Source organism: Falco rusticolus, chromosome 6 (genome assembly GCF_015220075.1).
Source record: "Falco rusticolus isolate bFalRus1 chromosome 6, bFalRus1.pri, whole genome shotgun sequence".
In the NCBI taxonomy this organism is placed as follows: domain Eukaryota; kingdom Metazoa; phylum Chordata; class Aves; order Falconiformes; family Falconidae; genus Falco; species Falco rusticolus.
The window spans coordinates 61,808,409-61,823,623 of record NC_051192.1 but is presented as its reverse complement, the minus strand read 5'-3'; the positions used below and the strand labels follow the sequence as shown (position 1 = coordinate 61,823,623).

General features: G+C 36.4%; 1 protein-coding gene across 3 annotated transcripts in view; it reads right to left on the bottom strand.

The window, feature by feature from the left end:
• ROCK2 (Rho associated coiled-coil containing protein kinase 2) overlaps positions 1 to 15,215 on the bottom strand; it is a 100,908-nt gene continuing 85,693 nt past the window's right edge. For 2 of the 3 annotated variants that reach the window (XM_037391419.1, XM_037391421.1), the window contains 8 exons: positions 14,430 to 14,609; positions 14,026 to 14,194; positions 10,898 to 10,968; positions 9,844 to 9,932; positions 9,029 to 9,107; positions 8,564 to 8,825; positions 7,872 to 8,085; positions 1 to 2,028 (listed from right to left, as the gene is read on the bottom strand). In XM_037391419.1, the coding sequence (XP_037247316.1) occupies positions 2,025 to 2,028; positions 7,872 to 8,085; positions 8,564 to 8,825; positions 9,029 to 9,107; positions 9,844 to 9,932; positions 10,898 to 10,968; positions 14,026 to 14,194; positions 14,430 to 14,609 (1,068 nt within the window). In that variant the 3' untranslated portion in view covers positions 1 to 2,024. Of the gene's footprint in view, positions 2,029 to 2,526; positions 3,391 to 7,871; positions 8,086 to 8,563; positions 8,826 to 9,028; positions 9,108 to 9,843; positions 9,933 to 10,897; positions 10,969 to 14,025; positions 14,195 to 14,429; positions 14,610 to 15,215 lie in introns of those variants that run through there. The other variant, XM_037391422.1, reaches the window with a different exon arrangement.

The following is a 15,215-nucleotide window of genomic DNA, read 5'->3' as shown; positions in this document are numbered from 1 at the left end:
ATTTTTATATATATATATATAAAATATTTATGCATTCAGTGAATGGAAACAGTTTTACTGTATACATTTTTAATGTTGTACTCTATGCAAATCTGTATTACCTAAAAATATACCGTACTTCTGTAAATCAAAACAAGCAGGGAAAAAACCACTGTAGCTGTGTGCTGGGTTATAATACCTAACAGAAATGATATGAAAGTTTTAGTTTTGAATTTAAGAACTCACAAACAACACCTTACTTTGCGAGCGCATAAATAGAAGACTGAATACATTCTGGCTCTGTTAAGCTGAACTGCAGTAGAAGTTACAAAATGTAAATATATTTATTAATTTTCAGTATTTCAGTGTTTCCAAGTCCACCTTTCATGATAGTGTTAAATAAATCATGGTCCTATCCTTCCAAACATTTCAACACTCTTTAAAAAACAAAAACAAACAAACAAAATTTTAAAGTGAAATGTCCTCCTTCATTGAAGTGTTAGATCATATTTTAAATTACTGCACTCCCACACAATATTTTTATATATATATATATTTAAAATATATATATATATTTATATATAAAGAGACCAAATAGGAGACTACATTTTTTACCATCAATATGTTTAACATCGCATACTGTAGTTGTATAAAACATGCATTTTCTGGGATAGTTATGAACACATCATGAATGAGCCCACATAAATTATTTTTTGTACAACTCGAAGTTAAAAAACCCAAAAAGTCAGATTAAGTGCCTCTGAGGCCCTTTCTTCCCAGTTATCAGTTCTCAAAACACTACTGAAATATTTATCTATGCCTACAGCTATGTGCTAGAGAACCAGAATTAAAATTTTAAAGTACATCTACAGTATGTTTTACTTTTCTTAAAGTTTGTGACAGTCCTCGGAGATCATGTTGTGAAATGTAAAAACAGTCACAGATTCTTCTTTTTTTTCCAGAAATAAAAAACACATCTAGGAGAGTATGCAAAAACAAGGCAAAATGAAGTTTCATAGCACTTAATGAGGGTTAATATAAGTCAATAACTAATATTGAGGTTTGTAAAAAGGGCTGGATGAGCAGTTACATGTACAAGCAAATGGTCTAGTAATTCCAATGGTATCAGACATTGTTTTTGTAATGAATGCTTCTCCACCCTTAAAACCAGTCGGTATACATTCAAAATAGGCTGACATTGATATACTTACTAGGTGTAAAAATAGTGCACTATTTTTTTCTGCCACAAAGCAAAATTGCATCCTAAGAGCTGGTAAACCTTCTTTTTTCCTTAAATAGAGAGAATGGGCAAAAACACTTGAAAAAAAATTAAATTAAGGCAATTAGACAGGTAAAACAGGACTGCCCATGATGACATAGCTGAAACTAGTATATACTTCAAACTTACACTAGCTGCTCAACACTGACATGCAGCTTTTGATAGACGTGTAATGAATGATATAAACTTCAACATTATGGCTTTATACAAGTGCATAGTTGCAACTGCAATAAGTAACGGTATCTGATTAATAAGCATAAAAAAATAAAGTGGAAAGATTTTTAAAACCCTCTTGCAGTATTACAGTACAATATATATACACAGTATAATGGTCACTTCTTACAGATGCAGTCTATATCACTATGATGGATCTTCCTCCTGTTCTTGCAGACCTGCTGGTGGCATCTTTACAAAAGCTGAAAAGTCAGTTTCTTCCATTTTAATATTCATTCCTCTCGATCCTTTTATGAAATGTAGTGTATGTGTCTTGCCAAGAAAGCTTTTGTGGAACAGAGTTTAAAAGGTTACCTAACATATCCTTTTACTATTTACCAACCACTTCTCATTTGATCAGTCACTCAGGAGAATACAGGAAAACCGTCAGAGATTAGTAATTTATATTGCAGCAAAAATGTAAACCTCTGATATATATAGCACAATCTCTCAGGAAAATATATATTTTTAATATATTTTGGGATATGTTTCAGTCTTGCTGTATCGGGAAGAAATTATCACCTTGAATTGTGTCTGCATTCACGGAAAGCAGTTAGCTGAAAAAGAAGCAGGAAGTTTGGTCAGTACATGCAACAGATGTAAATCTGACAAAAATATACTTCCTCAAAGTCTTCATTTAAGATGGGCTCATCAGCATACTTGGGAGAAACGTCATTCTCTGCATCCAACAGCATTGTTACTTAAGTATAGTACATTCTTACGCATTATGATCCCACATCAGTTAAACTCCCTTGTAATATATGAGGGCAAAGTACAATATGCACAACGTAATAGTCGCTTTAACAGATTAGTAATTTGTAAGCTTTTAATACATAAAGGTGCAGCATATTTGATTAATGTAATGCTTGTTACTATAAACACTAAAGCAGTTAAAATTCAACACGCGCTGGTATCTCAGTTAACTGAGTACACAGCTGAGATACAGCCCTAGTGCTGCTGTCACTGCCCATTCTTTTATAAGGCTGAGACAACCTTACGTACTTTTTAAAAGAATTCTTAGGAATTTAACATTTAGGGTTTTTTTCTATGTAAACATAACACTGCATCAACATGTAAAATGAGGAAACATTGAGAACTATAAAATAGTTATCACTATGTCCAGTACATTCACACTCCATATTTAAGTAAGCCATGGGACAAATTAGATCAAATAAAACAGCTGTATCTTTTCTAAAGCAGTCAGGGAAACCTTATCACAGAAGCTGCAAAGGCCCATTTGTTTACGTAGTTTTCAAATGCATGGTTAGGTACCCAAAAAGCACAGCACTGCAAAGGAAAGCCAAGTCAAAATCACTTCATAACACAGGTAGAAAAGCAAAATGCAGAACTCCGGTCATTTCATGTCTGCTAGCCACAGACCAGTCTGTTTATATATTAAAGGCTTAAAAATGAAAAGTATTTTTAAATACCAATTCTATTTCAGCTAAACATCCAACTGCTACAATCTCCCTTTTAGCCTTCAAAAATTACCTGCAGAGCTTGGCAGTATTAGCGCTACAGATGAACAACTGCTCTGACAACAGCAGATATTTATTTTTTTTTAGGCAGGCAGACATGAATTTTGAAAAAAGATCTAAAATTAGAAAAATAAAAACACTGGCAAAGGCAACAACATTGTTTTAATGAAAATGACTCCTCTAAAAATTCATTGACATTGTGAACACAATCTCATTTTTACAGTTTAAAATATTAAAATGAGATCTTGTATTTTCTCTGGTTTGAGAAACAAAATCCAACATAGCATGCTGTATTCAAAGGCAAACAAACCCATTCCTCTCTATTTAGATTTACCCCTTATACTTCTTCAGAAATCAAAAACATCGTCATCATCATCACCATCAACATCATCAACATCATCAAATGACCAATCCCAGTCCTTAAATGCCAGATCAAGTAATCTGCAACAGGAGGGTTTCATGTTTAATGTGTGCCATGCTTCTATAAAACACTTCAAAATTCTGTTATCGCTAAACCTGTTCAAGTAGAAAGACCGTGTTAAGGTAGGTGGGCTCCTTCCTTCCCCTGTCATAGATTGTGGAGACTCAGTTAGCATTCACGTAAGCCAGGAATATTGTATTCATTGGAAATATATCACGAAAATAATTCAGTTCTGTAGAATACTTACCATACCAAGTTTTTACCCCAAAATTTCAGTAGAAAGCAGCAACACATATATTTCATAAAATTAGCTGCTTTCTGTTTTGCTGCTGTTCTTGTTGACTGAGGTGGTTTTATGCTCTCCTGCTATCCCTTTCCAGACTATAATGCAAGGCTAACAATTTTTCCAGTAAAATCAAGTGATTTTGATTGTTGAACGGAACATAAAATAAAATAGCGTTATCTGAATTTACAAATGAACACAGTAGGATTTTACTATATCCCAGATACAGTGGGATTACACTATACGGCAATCCTGTAGCTCATAATTCAAAGCTCAGCAATGCCAAAAAGAGGATATATCAACTTGTCCTCTAGGCATTGCTGCCTGTGCTCCTTCTATGGTCACTATAAAAAAAAGAAAGCAAGTGAGGCAAACCTTGTCAGCAAATGAGTCACTTTACCTAATTTAGGCATTTATTTTGGGATGGGATGAATCATTGTCTAGAAGCATTCGTCTCTTTCTGTTGTTATCAAAGGATCTTGGACAAACATCTTAAGTATTAACTTCTCAATTGCTATAGCCACAAGCAATAAAACCCAGTCTAGTCATCTCTCCAGTGAGCTTAATGGATTTTATATCAGGATTATATGCCAACCATAGGAGGCAGAGATGGAAACCTTACCCTAACATGGCATTCAGCATGTTTTAACTAAAACATGCTACAGTGTTTAAAGCATGTGATTAACTATTAAACAAAATGGATTTCGGGGGGGGGGGGGGGGGGGTTGGGTTTCATATTTAAAGTTTTTACACTTTTAAATGTGATCTATCCCTGAAAAGGCTCAATATTCATTTATTGTATGAACTATGGCTATGGTAATTTTAAAACACTTAAAGAATTTATTAGGCATTAAAATATATTAAAGTTGCTTTTTTTTCAATTTGGAATTATACTTCTGGCACGATCCAACTGAATGGACAAGCAGAAATTGTATGTTCTGTATGAAAAACCGCCTGGCCCCTTCTTAAATCATCATGAAGAACAACAGCTGTGAAAACCTTCAAGAAACACTCACTGTGTGAGATCCCTAGCAGGGGCAGCAATTATAGGGCTACGCAGGTTGGACGGGACCTCAGGAGGTCTCTAGCCCAACCTCCCGCTCAAAGCAGAGTCAGCTACAAGGCCGGCCCAGGCTGCTCAAGGCTTTGCCCTGTCAGGTCTTGAAAGCCTGCAGGGATGGAGCCTGTCCAGGCTCACCAGCCTGCCTCCCTGCCTGGCTGTCTGCATTGGATTTTCCTTCTGTCCAGCTGGAATCTCTCTTGGCTCAACTGAGCCCCTTGCCTCTCACCCTCCCACTATGCAGCACTGTCTTAAGAGCCTGGCTACATCTCCCCGATACTCTCCCCACCACAGGAGGGTACCAGGGGCAGGCTGCCATGGTACCCTCCTGGATATGTCCTTCACCCAGGCCGAACAAGTCCAGCTCCCTCAAGCCTCTGCTCTGACCATCCTGGTGGCTTCTGCTGGACTTTCCCCGGTTTGCCAAACTCTGGCTTGAATATGGGGGCCCAAACATAGAGGCAGTATCTCGCTGCAGACCAAGAAGTGAACAGAGGGGGATAATCTCTTCTCTCAGTCATCTGGCTGCACTCCCCTCGGTGCAGTCCCAGAGCCTGCTTTGCTGCCAGAGCCCACTGCTGGCTCACCTCCAGCTTGTCCCCAGCCACTCAGTCCCCAGATTTAACTGGCAACTACATCTTCATTCTTAGTAAAGTTTGTAATAGAAAATTAATTATTCCATACAGTAAGACTTTGCACAAATGCCTCACAGAAGTACCAGTCAGATATAAACTGGCCATAGCAATTACAGTAATTTTTAAGTATGTGGTTTCTAATAAGAAGTGTTTAAATCAATATAAATTTCCGCTGGTTTGACAGACCTGCATTATTAAGGTGACAGGTGACATGACCTCACCAGACTACACATTTCCATCCATTAGGTACATTTGCAAAGTTTAACTGCAAAAATAAAATGGTTCACACACAAAAATCTTCATCCTCCTCCTTTTCCCAGCATTACAAAATATACAGATAGAAAAATATACACAGAGGAAAAAAAACCATGCAAGACTGATTCATAATGGAAGAGGACCATAACTAAAAAGGATGGTAAGAGTAAATAAGGTGTTATGAAAGCATTTTGTAAAAAAAGGTCACAAAGATTAAAAGAAGAGTGTTAGAAGGAAAAAAAAACTGTTTTCAGAACACCTAAGAATAGCTGTGGAAAAAGAATCAGAATGTGTAATACACCTTTTATAAGTCAATAGTAAGAAACAGAATAACAATACTGAATTAGGCTGTAAACACTATGCAGAAGAAAAGCATTCTACTTGTCCCTCAATTTGTCAGGAATGCTTCCTTGATTCACGCTTCAATCCGATTGTTGATGTTCTCATTAGTTTTGCACAAAGAAACTCTTCAATAATTGGTCCCTAAAAAGCAGTGATTAAAAAATGTTTTACCTTCAAAGTTATAATAATAAAAATGATTTTAAATCCAAATTATGATGTCTGACTTTCTTTTAAACATGCGAAGTGTATAACACCAAAAATTAGACTGTATGGAAATTAGGAGGGAAGCGAAATGAAGTTACTTTTAGGCCTTTCACTATGCCTTTCCATACATTAAAATACCAGTATTTTTTTTAAGACCAAATTCTTCATAGCATAAGGCTGTTTTGTGGTAACAGCATCATCACAGTAAGAGCACGCTTATGCTGCATTCCCCACTGTAACACTGGCAACTCACCCAACCCATTTTTCAACCAGCCAGCTTAGATACTGGTGGCAGTCTGGTCACAGAAACAAGGCAAGCAATACTGTCTAATTTGCCACTGCAAATTATCTCTACGGGGAAAAATGAGGGGGTTGTTTGGTTGGTTGGTTTTGGGTTTGTTTTTTTCAATGACTTTACTGAACTGTCCATTGCTGCTGGAATACTGCAACAAACAAGTCAGACCAAACTTTTCACAGGCTGTCAACAACTGGGTACAGATATAAATCAAGTGTCAACTAGTACTTTAGGTGAGAAAAAAGCAAACTGAAAAAAACCCAGAAATTCTATGCAAGCATGTAAGCGCTACCTGCAGAATGTTATCCCTTCCATAATACAGTATAAGATTTTGCTCCTTAAAACTGATCCAGTAATAGTTTAGTGGTTTGCGTATGGACTTTTTTTCCCCAAATCAGACTAATCTTTCACGAAATCATGAGACATGAGCATGAGTCCTTCTAGGCTGAATAAGGAGGGAACTGAAACCAATTCTTCCACCCTTTAGTAAGTGCTCCAGCTACTTGACCAGATGGTGACCCCCCGACTTCCCACCTCCCTGCTCTCTTTCAAAAAGCACAAGTGATGCTCAGACAGGTGCCTACCACTGTGGCAATGGGCTCCATGCTGTGGAACCTGCGTGGGCAGAGACACAAAAGTGAGATTCATCTGAACTAGCTTCTCACTGTAGATGTCCAAGAGCATGCTCAAAGCTCCTTTTCTACACTAGGAGGACAGAAGTCCTGAAAAAGACACTTTTGCATATCAACTGTAAATGGTATCAGACAGAGAAAAATATAAATTTGGTCAGATGAAACACACATTAATATACAAATCCACAATCAGGTGTCTAACCTTACAGCAGGGCAGGAATTCAAACACATACCTCAACACCAAGCAATAAGAAACAAAAGACATGTAGTCCTTTACTACATGTAAGGCCTTCTAGACTGCTTTTTGAAGGCAACTAATTCACTCCAAGGTTCATTAGAACCACAAGCACCTAATTTCATTGCTCAACTTCAAATCAGGTGCAGTACTGGCCATCTTGGAAATTGTTAAACCTTTTTTTCTTTTCTCTTCTTAAATCTTTACACCCCTTTCACTGACTCTTTGCCTTGTCAAACCCCATTTTCCCTACCAGTTGCCAGTTCACAGGAACCATTAGGCTGAAGATAATGCTACAAGTTCTGCCTATGACATGTAAGAGCGATAGGATACATAATCAGTACGGTAACCTTAACTAACAGGTAAAGCATGGTCCTTTAATCAAGGGCACAGACATAGTGACTCTTCTTATAACTTAACTAAGATTTATAAAAGATGACAGGCTAGCTCACATGTCAATAGACAACAACATTTGTGATCAATTATCCTTATCAACATATATGACATTAATTGTAGTAAAATCTTTAAAACAATAAATTAAATAGCAGTTCTTGTGTCACCTTGGTTTGTTTGGAGGAAGCTGTCGACTTGGTCGTCTGATGGACTGGTTTGGCTGTACCTTCATGGAAGTTCTGGGAGAAGATCGAGCAAAGGGGTCTGGTGCTGGAGGCTTCTTGGGTATTTTTTTCACCAGTCGGCTCACCCATTTTTGCTGTTCTTCTGTAGAATTAGCTAACAGTAGTAGATTCTTTGCCGTTGAAATATCATAGTACACTGTAGTAAGAATTTTTAAAATAAAAATGAATACTGTTATTCTGAACGTGTCCCCACATCAAAAATTAGTCATCAGATTACCATACTCTCACAGTCAGTGCAAAGAGAAATCAGCAGCAAAGTGAACCAGATTTTGCAAAACTTTAACTTTCCTGGCTGCTGCCAGTGCTGCCTCCTTACATTTAGAGGGTAGCAACTTACAGCTGCTACAGTGTGAGCAGTCTTACAACTACCATGCTTTACTGCATGAGGCTGACAGCACAATAGGTATGTATGTATACTGGCCACATGCCATTAACTGACAGCAGCGAGCTCCTCGGGTAGACACCCTTAGAAAGGTTCTGACTGCTACACACTAATAAAAGAAAAACCTACCTGTTTATGTTTAGCTGGTGTCGGACCATTACTAGAATCCTGATCGATTAGAACACCTTGTGACTCCAATGACTACATGCACATTCAAATACTTGCTATTTACCTTTGCAAGGTGCTATAATCTCTTCTTTTTTGTCCATGTGATCTTTGTGGCATTTGATATGGCAACGGCGACATTCCAGAGCAGGAGGAGGTTTAAACATATGCCACAGAGGCTTCATACAAGCTTCACAATTGGTTGGAAAGTGATAAAGAGTAGGTATAAACTCGTGTCCTTTGTGACAGATGTAATTTGACTTCTCTCCCATGGGCTCCACAGGAAATTCCTGTTCTTTTTTGCTCTCTCCTTCATTAGCATATAGAATCTATAATCAAAGCAAAATAATCTTAGCACTCCTAGATGAAAAATGTAAATTTAGAGTCATTATCTAAGTAGAAAGATTGAAGAATTGATTTTTTCAAGAATTTTTTAGTAAATACTTCATTAGACAAAGTTATGAGTATTTTTTTGACGATGTGTGAAATATCATGCTTGTTACACTAGAAACATTAATTTATTACTGAATACCTGGAATATCCTAGGAATTTCCTTGGAATCTGCTCTGTACACATCAGTCTGAGTGACTGGTCGAACATGGAAGAGTTTGCTATAGGAAATTTTTTCAATAAGGACAAAATTAATGTTACCAAAATGATAAATTTAAATTGACAGATTAAGTTAGGATGCAACATAACACATTAAGACTCAGAGCTATTAAAGATTTGTCAGTACAGATTTCTAATCACTTGGTTAAAGTCCTGTCTTTCAATCCTGCACATGAACGTCCAAAAACCCTAAATAAAAATGTCACAGGTATCCAGCAACATTTGTGAAAAAAACATGACAGCACTGAAAATTCAACATCATGTGACTGTAACCATTGCCAGTAGCTTTCTACACAGTCCTCTCCCCATGCTCCAGCCTCTGAATATCCACATTCTGCATTTATTAAGAAAGTAAATCAATTAACTATACAACCCACTTGTAAGGACATGTTGTAAATGAAAATGTACAAACACTGAAAATTATAGCCTCTTTGCTACAGTTTTCTTAATGTTTTTTGCCACAATGTGCATGTGAGGTAGGTCTGGCTGAGTTAGCAGAAGCAGTTCAGTTACATCACAGCTCGATGGGACACACTGTTTCAGACTGAGCACCACACTACTGCTTACAGAAAACCCAATTCTTCATCACAAGGTCCCAGCTCTGTAGTTCAAATTACAAAAGCAGACCCCATTTGACATTGTGCTTCCAGACTGGACCTCAAAAGGCCTTTTATCAAAGTCTTTCCACCAAAGTTCACCGACAAATCTGAAGACGGAATCTCACATGATAATACTTACTCTATGTCTAATACCATATAGGGATTAGATTGCTCTTTATCTTGTTCGCTGTCATAGAACAGGATCTTCTTACTGCTTACAATTACATACTGTTGGGATACAGATAAGAGTAAAATACACATTTTAATCCAGCTCATCAAAGATGTCACAGCAATTACCACAGATGTCACAGCAATATTTTTCTACAATTTTGTTAAATGGTAGCTAAATGGACAATAGTAGTACAGCATGCTAAATCCATGATTTGCTAATACATTCACTGCACAACAAACAAAATTCTGGATAAATCAATTTATATTACCAGATTAATTGATATTTAAACAGATTTAAGTATCTATAAAGAAATAAAAATGAAAGTCTGGAAGAAAGTAAGATAAACGCTTTTCCAATTTAATGATTTAATTTTCACTTAGACTGGTAGTGAGAGTAATTGTCATCTTATGATGCCTATTCTACAACTGCAGTTCACAACTAATAGGGATCATACTCACTGAGATCACTGTTATACTTACCAGCACTGCTAGCAATTTTCATTAAAAAGCTAGTTACCTAGAAGACCTCCTATTTCCAGAATTTTATCCAGAATGAACAGTTTGACTGAGCAGTAAGTGAACTGGTATGAAAATACGTATGTTACTCTTTGGGCAAAGACACATCACAAAGGTCACTGAAAAAGTGTAAATGAGTGAAGGCTACACAAGGCAGATGAGTAGTTGTTAGTTTTATCTCCTAAATAAAGAATCTGTCAAGGGCATCTGCTTCCAGACTGTGCTGAATTTCAGCTATATAATACTGCTGGGAATGCTTACAGCTGAATGCACACACATTTAAAGATCATGAATGGCTGTTCTCACCTCTGACTGGACAAAGAAGTGTCTTAGCCTATTACAATTGTCTTAACCTGCTCCTCTTAAAGGTAGCTATACCAGCTAACATATTTTATACTTTTAAGTGATGGAAAAATGTATCGAAGAAAAATTAAAGCGGTAAAAACCTGCATAAGTTTAATATACAGACTACACATGAAACAAGATCATAAATCTGGTTTTCTTACCTTTTTAACCCATCCAAATTTTTTAGTGTTATTTCTAACAGGCAGCGATAGCCAGCCTTCCAATCTTGATTCTGAAAAAAACCATATACATTAAAGAACATAAATATTCACAAAACATTATTTTTGAGATTACTGTGAATTCTGGAACAGTTATCGAAGATCAATAATAAAGCAACAGAGCAAACATGAGAACATGGATTATTTAAAACCGTAAGGTCTTGCAAAGTTTATCACAGTAAACGTTCAGGAATATTAAATTGTGTATTCCTGAACACAGCCAATAACCAACAATGCAATTACAAAAAAGCAGTAGGCATGAGGAAGAAGAGGAAGAGCGAACTTGCAATTACAGCACACACATTCCCTTTAGTAATTTTTTCAAGACTTAAAATCCTTATGTCTATCAGCCTTTACCTTTTAAACACAGCATCTGAAGGTATTAGTAGAGACCACACAACATCCAGTTCAAGACAAAAAAAAGGCAAACTGCCACCACAAATAACCTGTATTTTCTACACACCAGGTCAAATTTCAGAAGTTTAGTATTCCAATTCATATTTTTTACTCTTTCAGTTTTTCTTTTTTTCCTGATTCTGCCTGTATCTCCTAGGCTTTCTAATCCAAAGTAACTTCTGGCTAATCCTTAGGCTTTGCCTAAATTCAACTGCCCTTTCGCACACTTGCAGTATTTTATATTACACTGGCACATTAGTCAGATTGGATTTATCAACAGTATTAACAGCTCAGCTGTTGTTTGACATACACATTTCAGTCATAACCAAAAACTCACACGGATTCCACTTTCCTAGTGCTGGGTGATACGTAGTATCACACAGCCTTTGACCCTATTTCCATAGCTGCACTTAATACAAGCATTTCTTTTCCCTATGTTTCATTAAGAAGAACTACTCAACTGCAGTTAATATTCTTCTAATGAGTTCCACTAGCAGATAACCTCTACTGATGCTGAGGAGCCTCCAAGTCAAAAATACTGAAGCCTTAAGTATTAACAAACACAAAACTATGAAAAGAGCACTACCGTGCTTCACTATGGCAAAATCTGTTTTCTTTCTCATTAGAGGGCATCTGCAGCCTGCCTATGTTTAACATAGCGTAACAAATAGTTATTAAATATTCATAGGAGTCTCATCTTGTCTAGAGATACTTGAAACAGGTTATTTATTCAGATATGTACTGACTTCAAAGTTTATTGGCCTATAAACATTGCTGTTGACACATTTTGAAGTATATACCAAGTACCTGTAGTAGTTCTATAACATATATTTTGCCTCATACCTGCCACTTTCCATTGTTCCTTTCAACTACACCTGATACAAATGCATGCTGGTGCAAAAAATCCTTCCCCACGTCCAGTAAGCATGTGTAGTTGGTTAATGGCGTAAAAAACCTACGCGTTAACATTTTTCCTGTTTTTCTCTGTAATCTTCAATGCTATTGCATGAAATTGGACAAAATGAGAGTTTCTGATTACACTTCTTCATTTCTGGTCTCTGTCCTACACTAAAAGGTCATAGAAAAGGCAGAATATTCCAAAATTTCACAGTACATGCTTATAAACTCCAGGATGGAAAATACCAACAAATCACAACCATCATACCTCAAATCTGTTGTAATTATGTTAGCGAAAAGTCCTAGTTTGGATGCGATTTTTACTTTAGAACAAAACAAAACCATGCTGGTAACAACAGCAGCTAACAAGGAAAAAATTATGTATGTACTTAACAATTACTTTATTAGAAGCCTCATAGCAAACACCAGAGAATGAGGAAAATAGAGGAAATGCATTGTTCTTTACTCTAGTTTGATGAAGTAATGTCAATGTCCCAAAACAAGTTTTGGCTTCAGTGGAAAGGTATTCACACTTTAAAGGAACCTCAAGTGAAATACAGAAATTTGAAAGTAATTAAAGAACACCCACCTCTGACATTAACACTGAACAGAAGTTTTGTTCAGTATGGTGTATGTGTAGTCATATCAAATGAATAAAGAATTAGGAAAACAAACTCCTATTTTACCAGGGCCATGTAATTTCATTATATGCTTTATGTAGCTGGAAAAATGAATACATTTTGCTTGCCGTAACATACAAGAATCAAATATATAGATTCAAATTAAGGCAAAACAATGTAATACTCAGAAGACTGAATTTCTACAAGCAAATAATGTAAATTCAGATAGTGCGGAGTTAGATGTTTCCACACTTCAACACAAGGATTCGACTTTTTGATATCTAGTATCTCTAGGGTCATACAGAGACTGCAGATACTGGATAGAGGCTACTTTGAAAACAAATCCATCAGGCTCATCTATTCAATGCTTTAATAAAGATGGTGGTTTTACAAATCACAGCAAGCATTTAGAGAAAACAGGCCGGTTACTTTTTCATGCAAATTTTTTCATGTCATGTTCACTACCACCGCAGTGTGTTTACTGCCAGACTTGGTTTTTGGGGGTTTTATAATCATGTATTAATAGCGTTAGTTTTCAAATAGAGAAAAGGACACAGTAAGAACAAAACCAAACAGTTCTCAGGGATGTCACCTGTGCTATCAACTTCTGTAGGACTGTGGGAACAAGACAAAGGTTCTTCCTCTGAGTCAGAATCAGAGTCGAGAAGCATGCGAGAACTGGAAGGCTTAGTGGCAATACTGACAGAGGTAGAAGAGTGCTGGTAGGTAAAGGACATGGATTCCATAGTGTGAGACTGAGTGATATGGACTAAACATAAAGCATAAAGGAGGAAAAAGGTAGAAAAGAAGTCAAAATAGAATCTCTAAGAAGAGAGGATTAGTTTTACATTTCATCACATAACATAGTCATTGCAAAGTGACCACTACAATAAAGTGGAAAAAATTATTTATTTTAATGTAGTAAAATAGAATTTTTAAAATAATTTTTTTAAAATTCATGTAAGATGAAGTATTATTACAGACAGATTTAGTTGGGAGGTGGATAGTGACCACTATCAAAGCATTGATAAAATGGTAGAAACACAGGAAGATGAAAAGCCACAGAATCATCAGAGCATTAATTCGATACTTTAGCTTCTATGGTAAAATATTGATATAAACCCAATTAATACAGAAATATTAGTAAAATTAACATACCAGGGAATCCATCATCTGCCTCAGCATCTCCAGGTCCACTGCCTATGCTACTGTTGTCTAGACCGATGTGCAATGACTGCAGCTGTGAACGAAGCTGTTCAATGTCACTGTCTTTGCTGTCCAGAGTCATCTGGAGTTCAATCCGTATCTGACTCTCTTCTGCTATTTGCTGTTAGGATAAATTAGAAGATTTCCTATTATCACAAAACTCAGTCAAAGAAAATACAAGTAGAAAATTATGCAGACTTTGCAGCCCATTACAATATATATATACACACTGAGTGTTTCTTTTGGTCATGGGAAATTCGGGAATAGAGACTCTATACACTACCTTAAAGTCTGTATCAATTCAATGAGAATTACAGAAAAGGCTATCAATGTTTGTATTTGCAAAAGGATCTTACTGCCTGCATTTCATTGATTTCCTTCTGGTACTTGATCATCATTTGGGTTAACTTTTCTCGTTCAGACTTCAGTTCCATATGCAGTTTCCTATTTTCCTTTTCTTTCCGCCGTACATCAGTGTCAGCGCCACGTTTGACTGGACCCTTCCGATTCATGATCTCAGCCAATTTATTCACAGCCTTCCCATGGGAAAGAAAAAAATTACAAAAAACACACCAATAAATACGGAGTTATATCATGAAGAGATGAAGTGTTGTCTCCTATCCACAACCAGACACTTTTAATCTAACTGTAAACTAAAACCTCTGCAATCCAGTCCTATAAAGTTGATTTAATTCAATGTGCTACTCAAAAATGAAAAGAAGGTAATGATGCCATTTTCATTTTAAGCAAGATTAGCTATGAACACTTTTGCTCGTATAAATAAAACCTTCCATTTTCATGAGGTAGCCCCAAAATACATTTTTGGATTAACATGCCGCTTGTTCTAAAAACCAATCTGGATTAAAATCAGAAATATACTGTTTTATGGAACATACAGAGGACTATAAATCAAGATGGAAAACAGTAAAATATTAATCCATTTGACTGATATGAAGGTTTTTGCTGGTGGACTGCATCTGGACTGGGAGTTCCTCTATGATAAATCATGGGGATGCAGTTTCACTACACTGAAAGCCTACTTAGTAGAAACAAACAAACAAAAGATCAATATACTCTGTTTCAGGGGCAACAAAGAAAAAAGCATTAATGGTACATATATAGATAGTTTACCATGGAAAGTT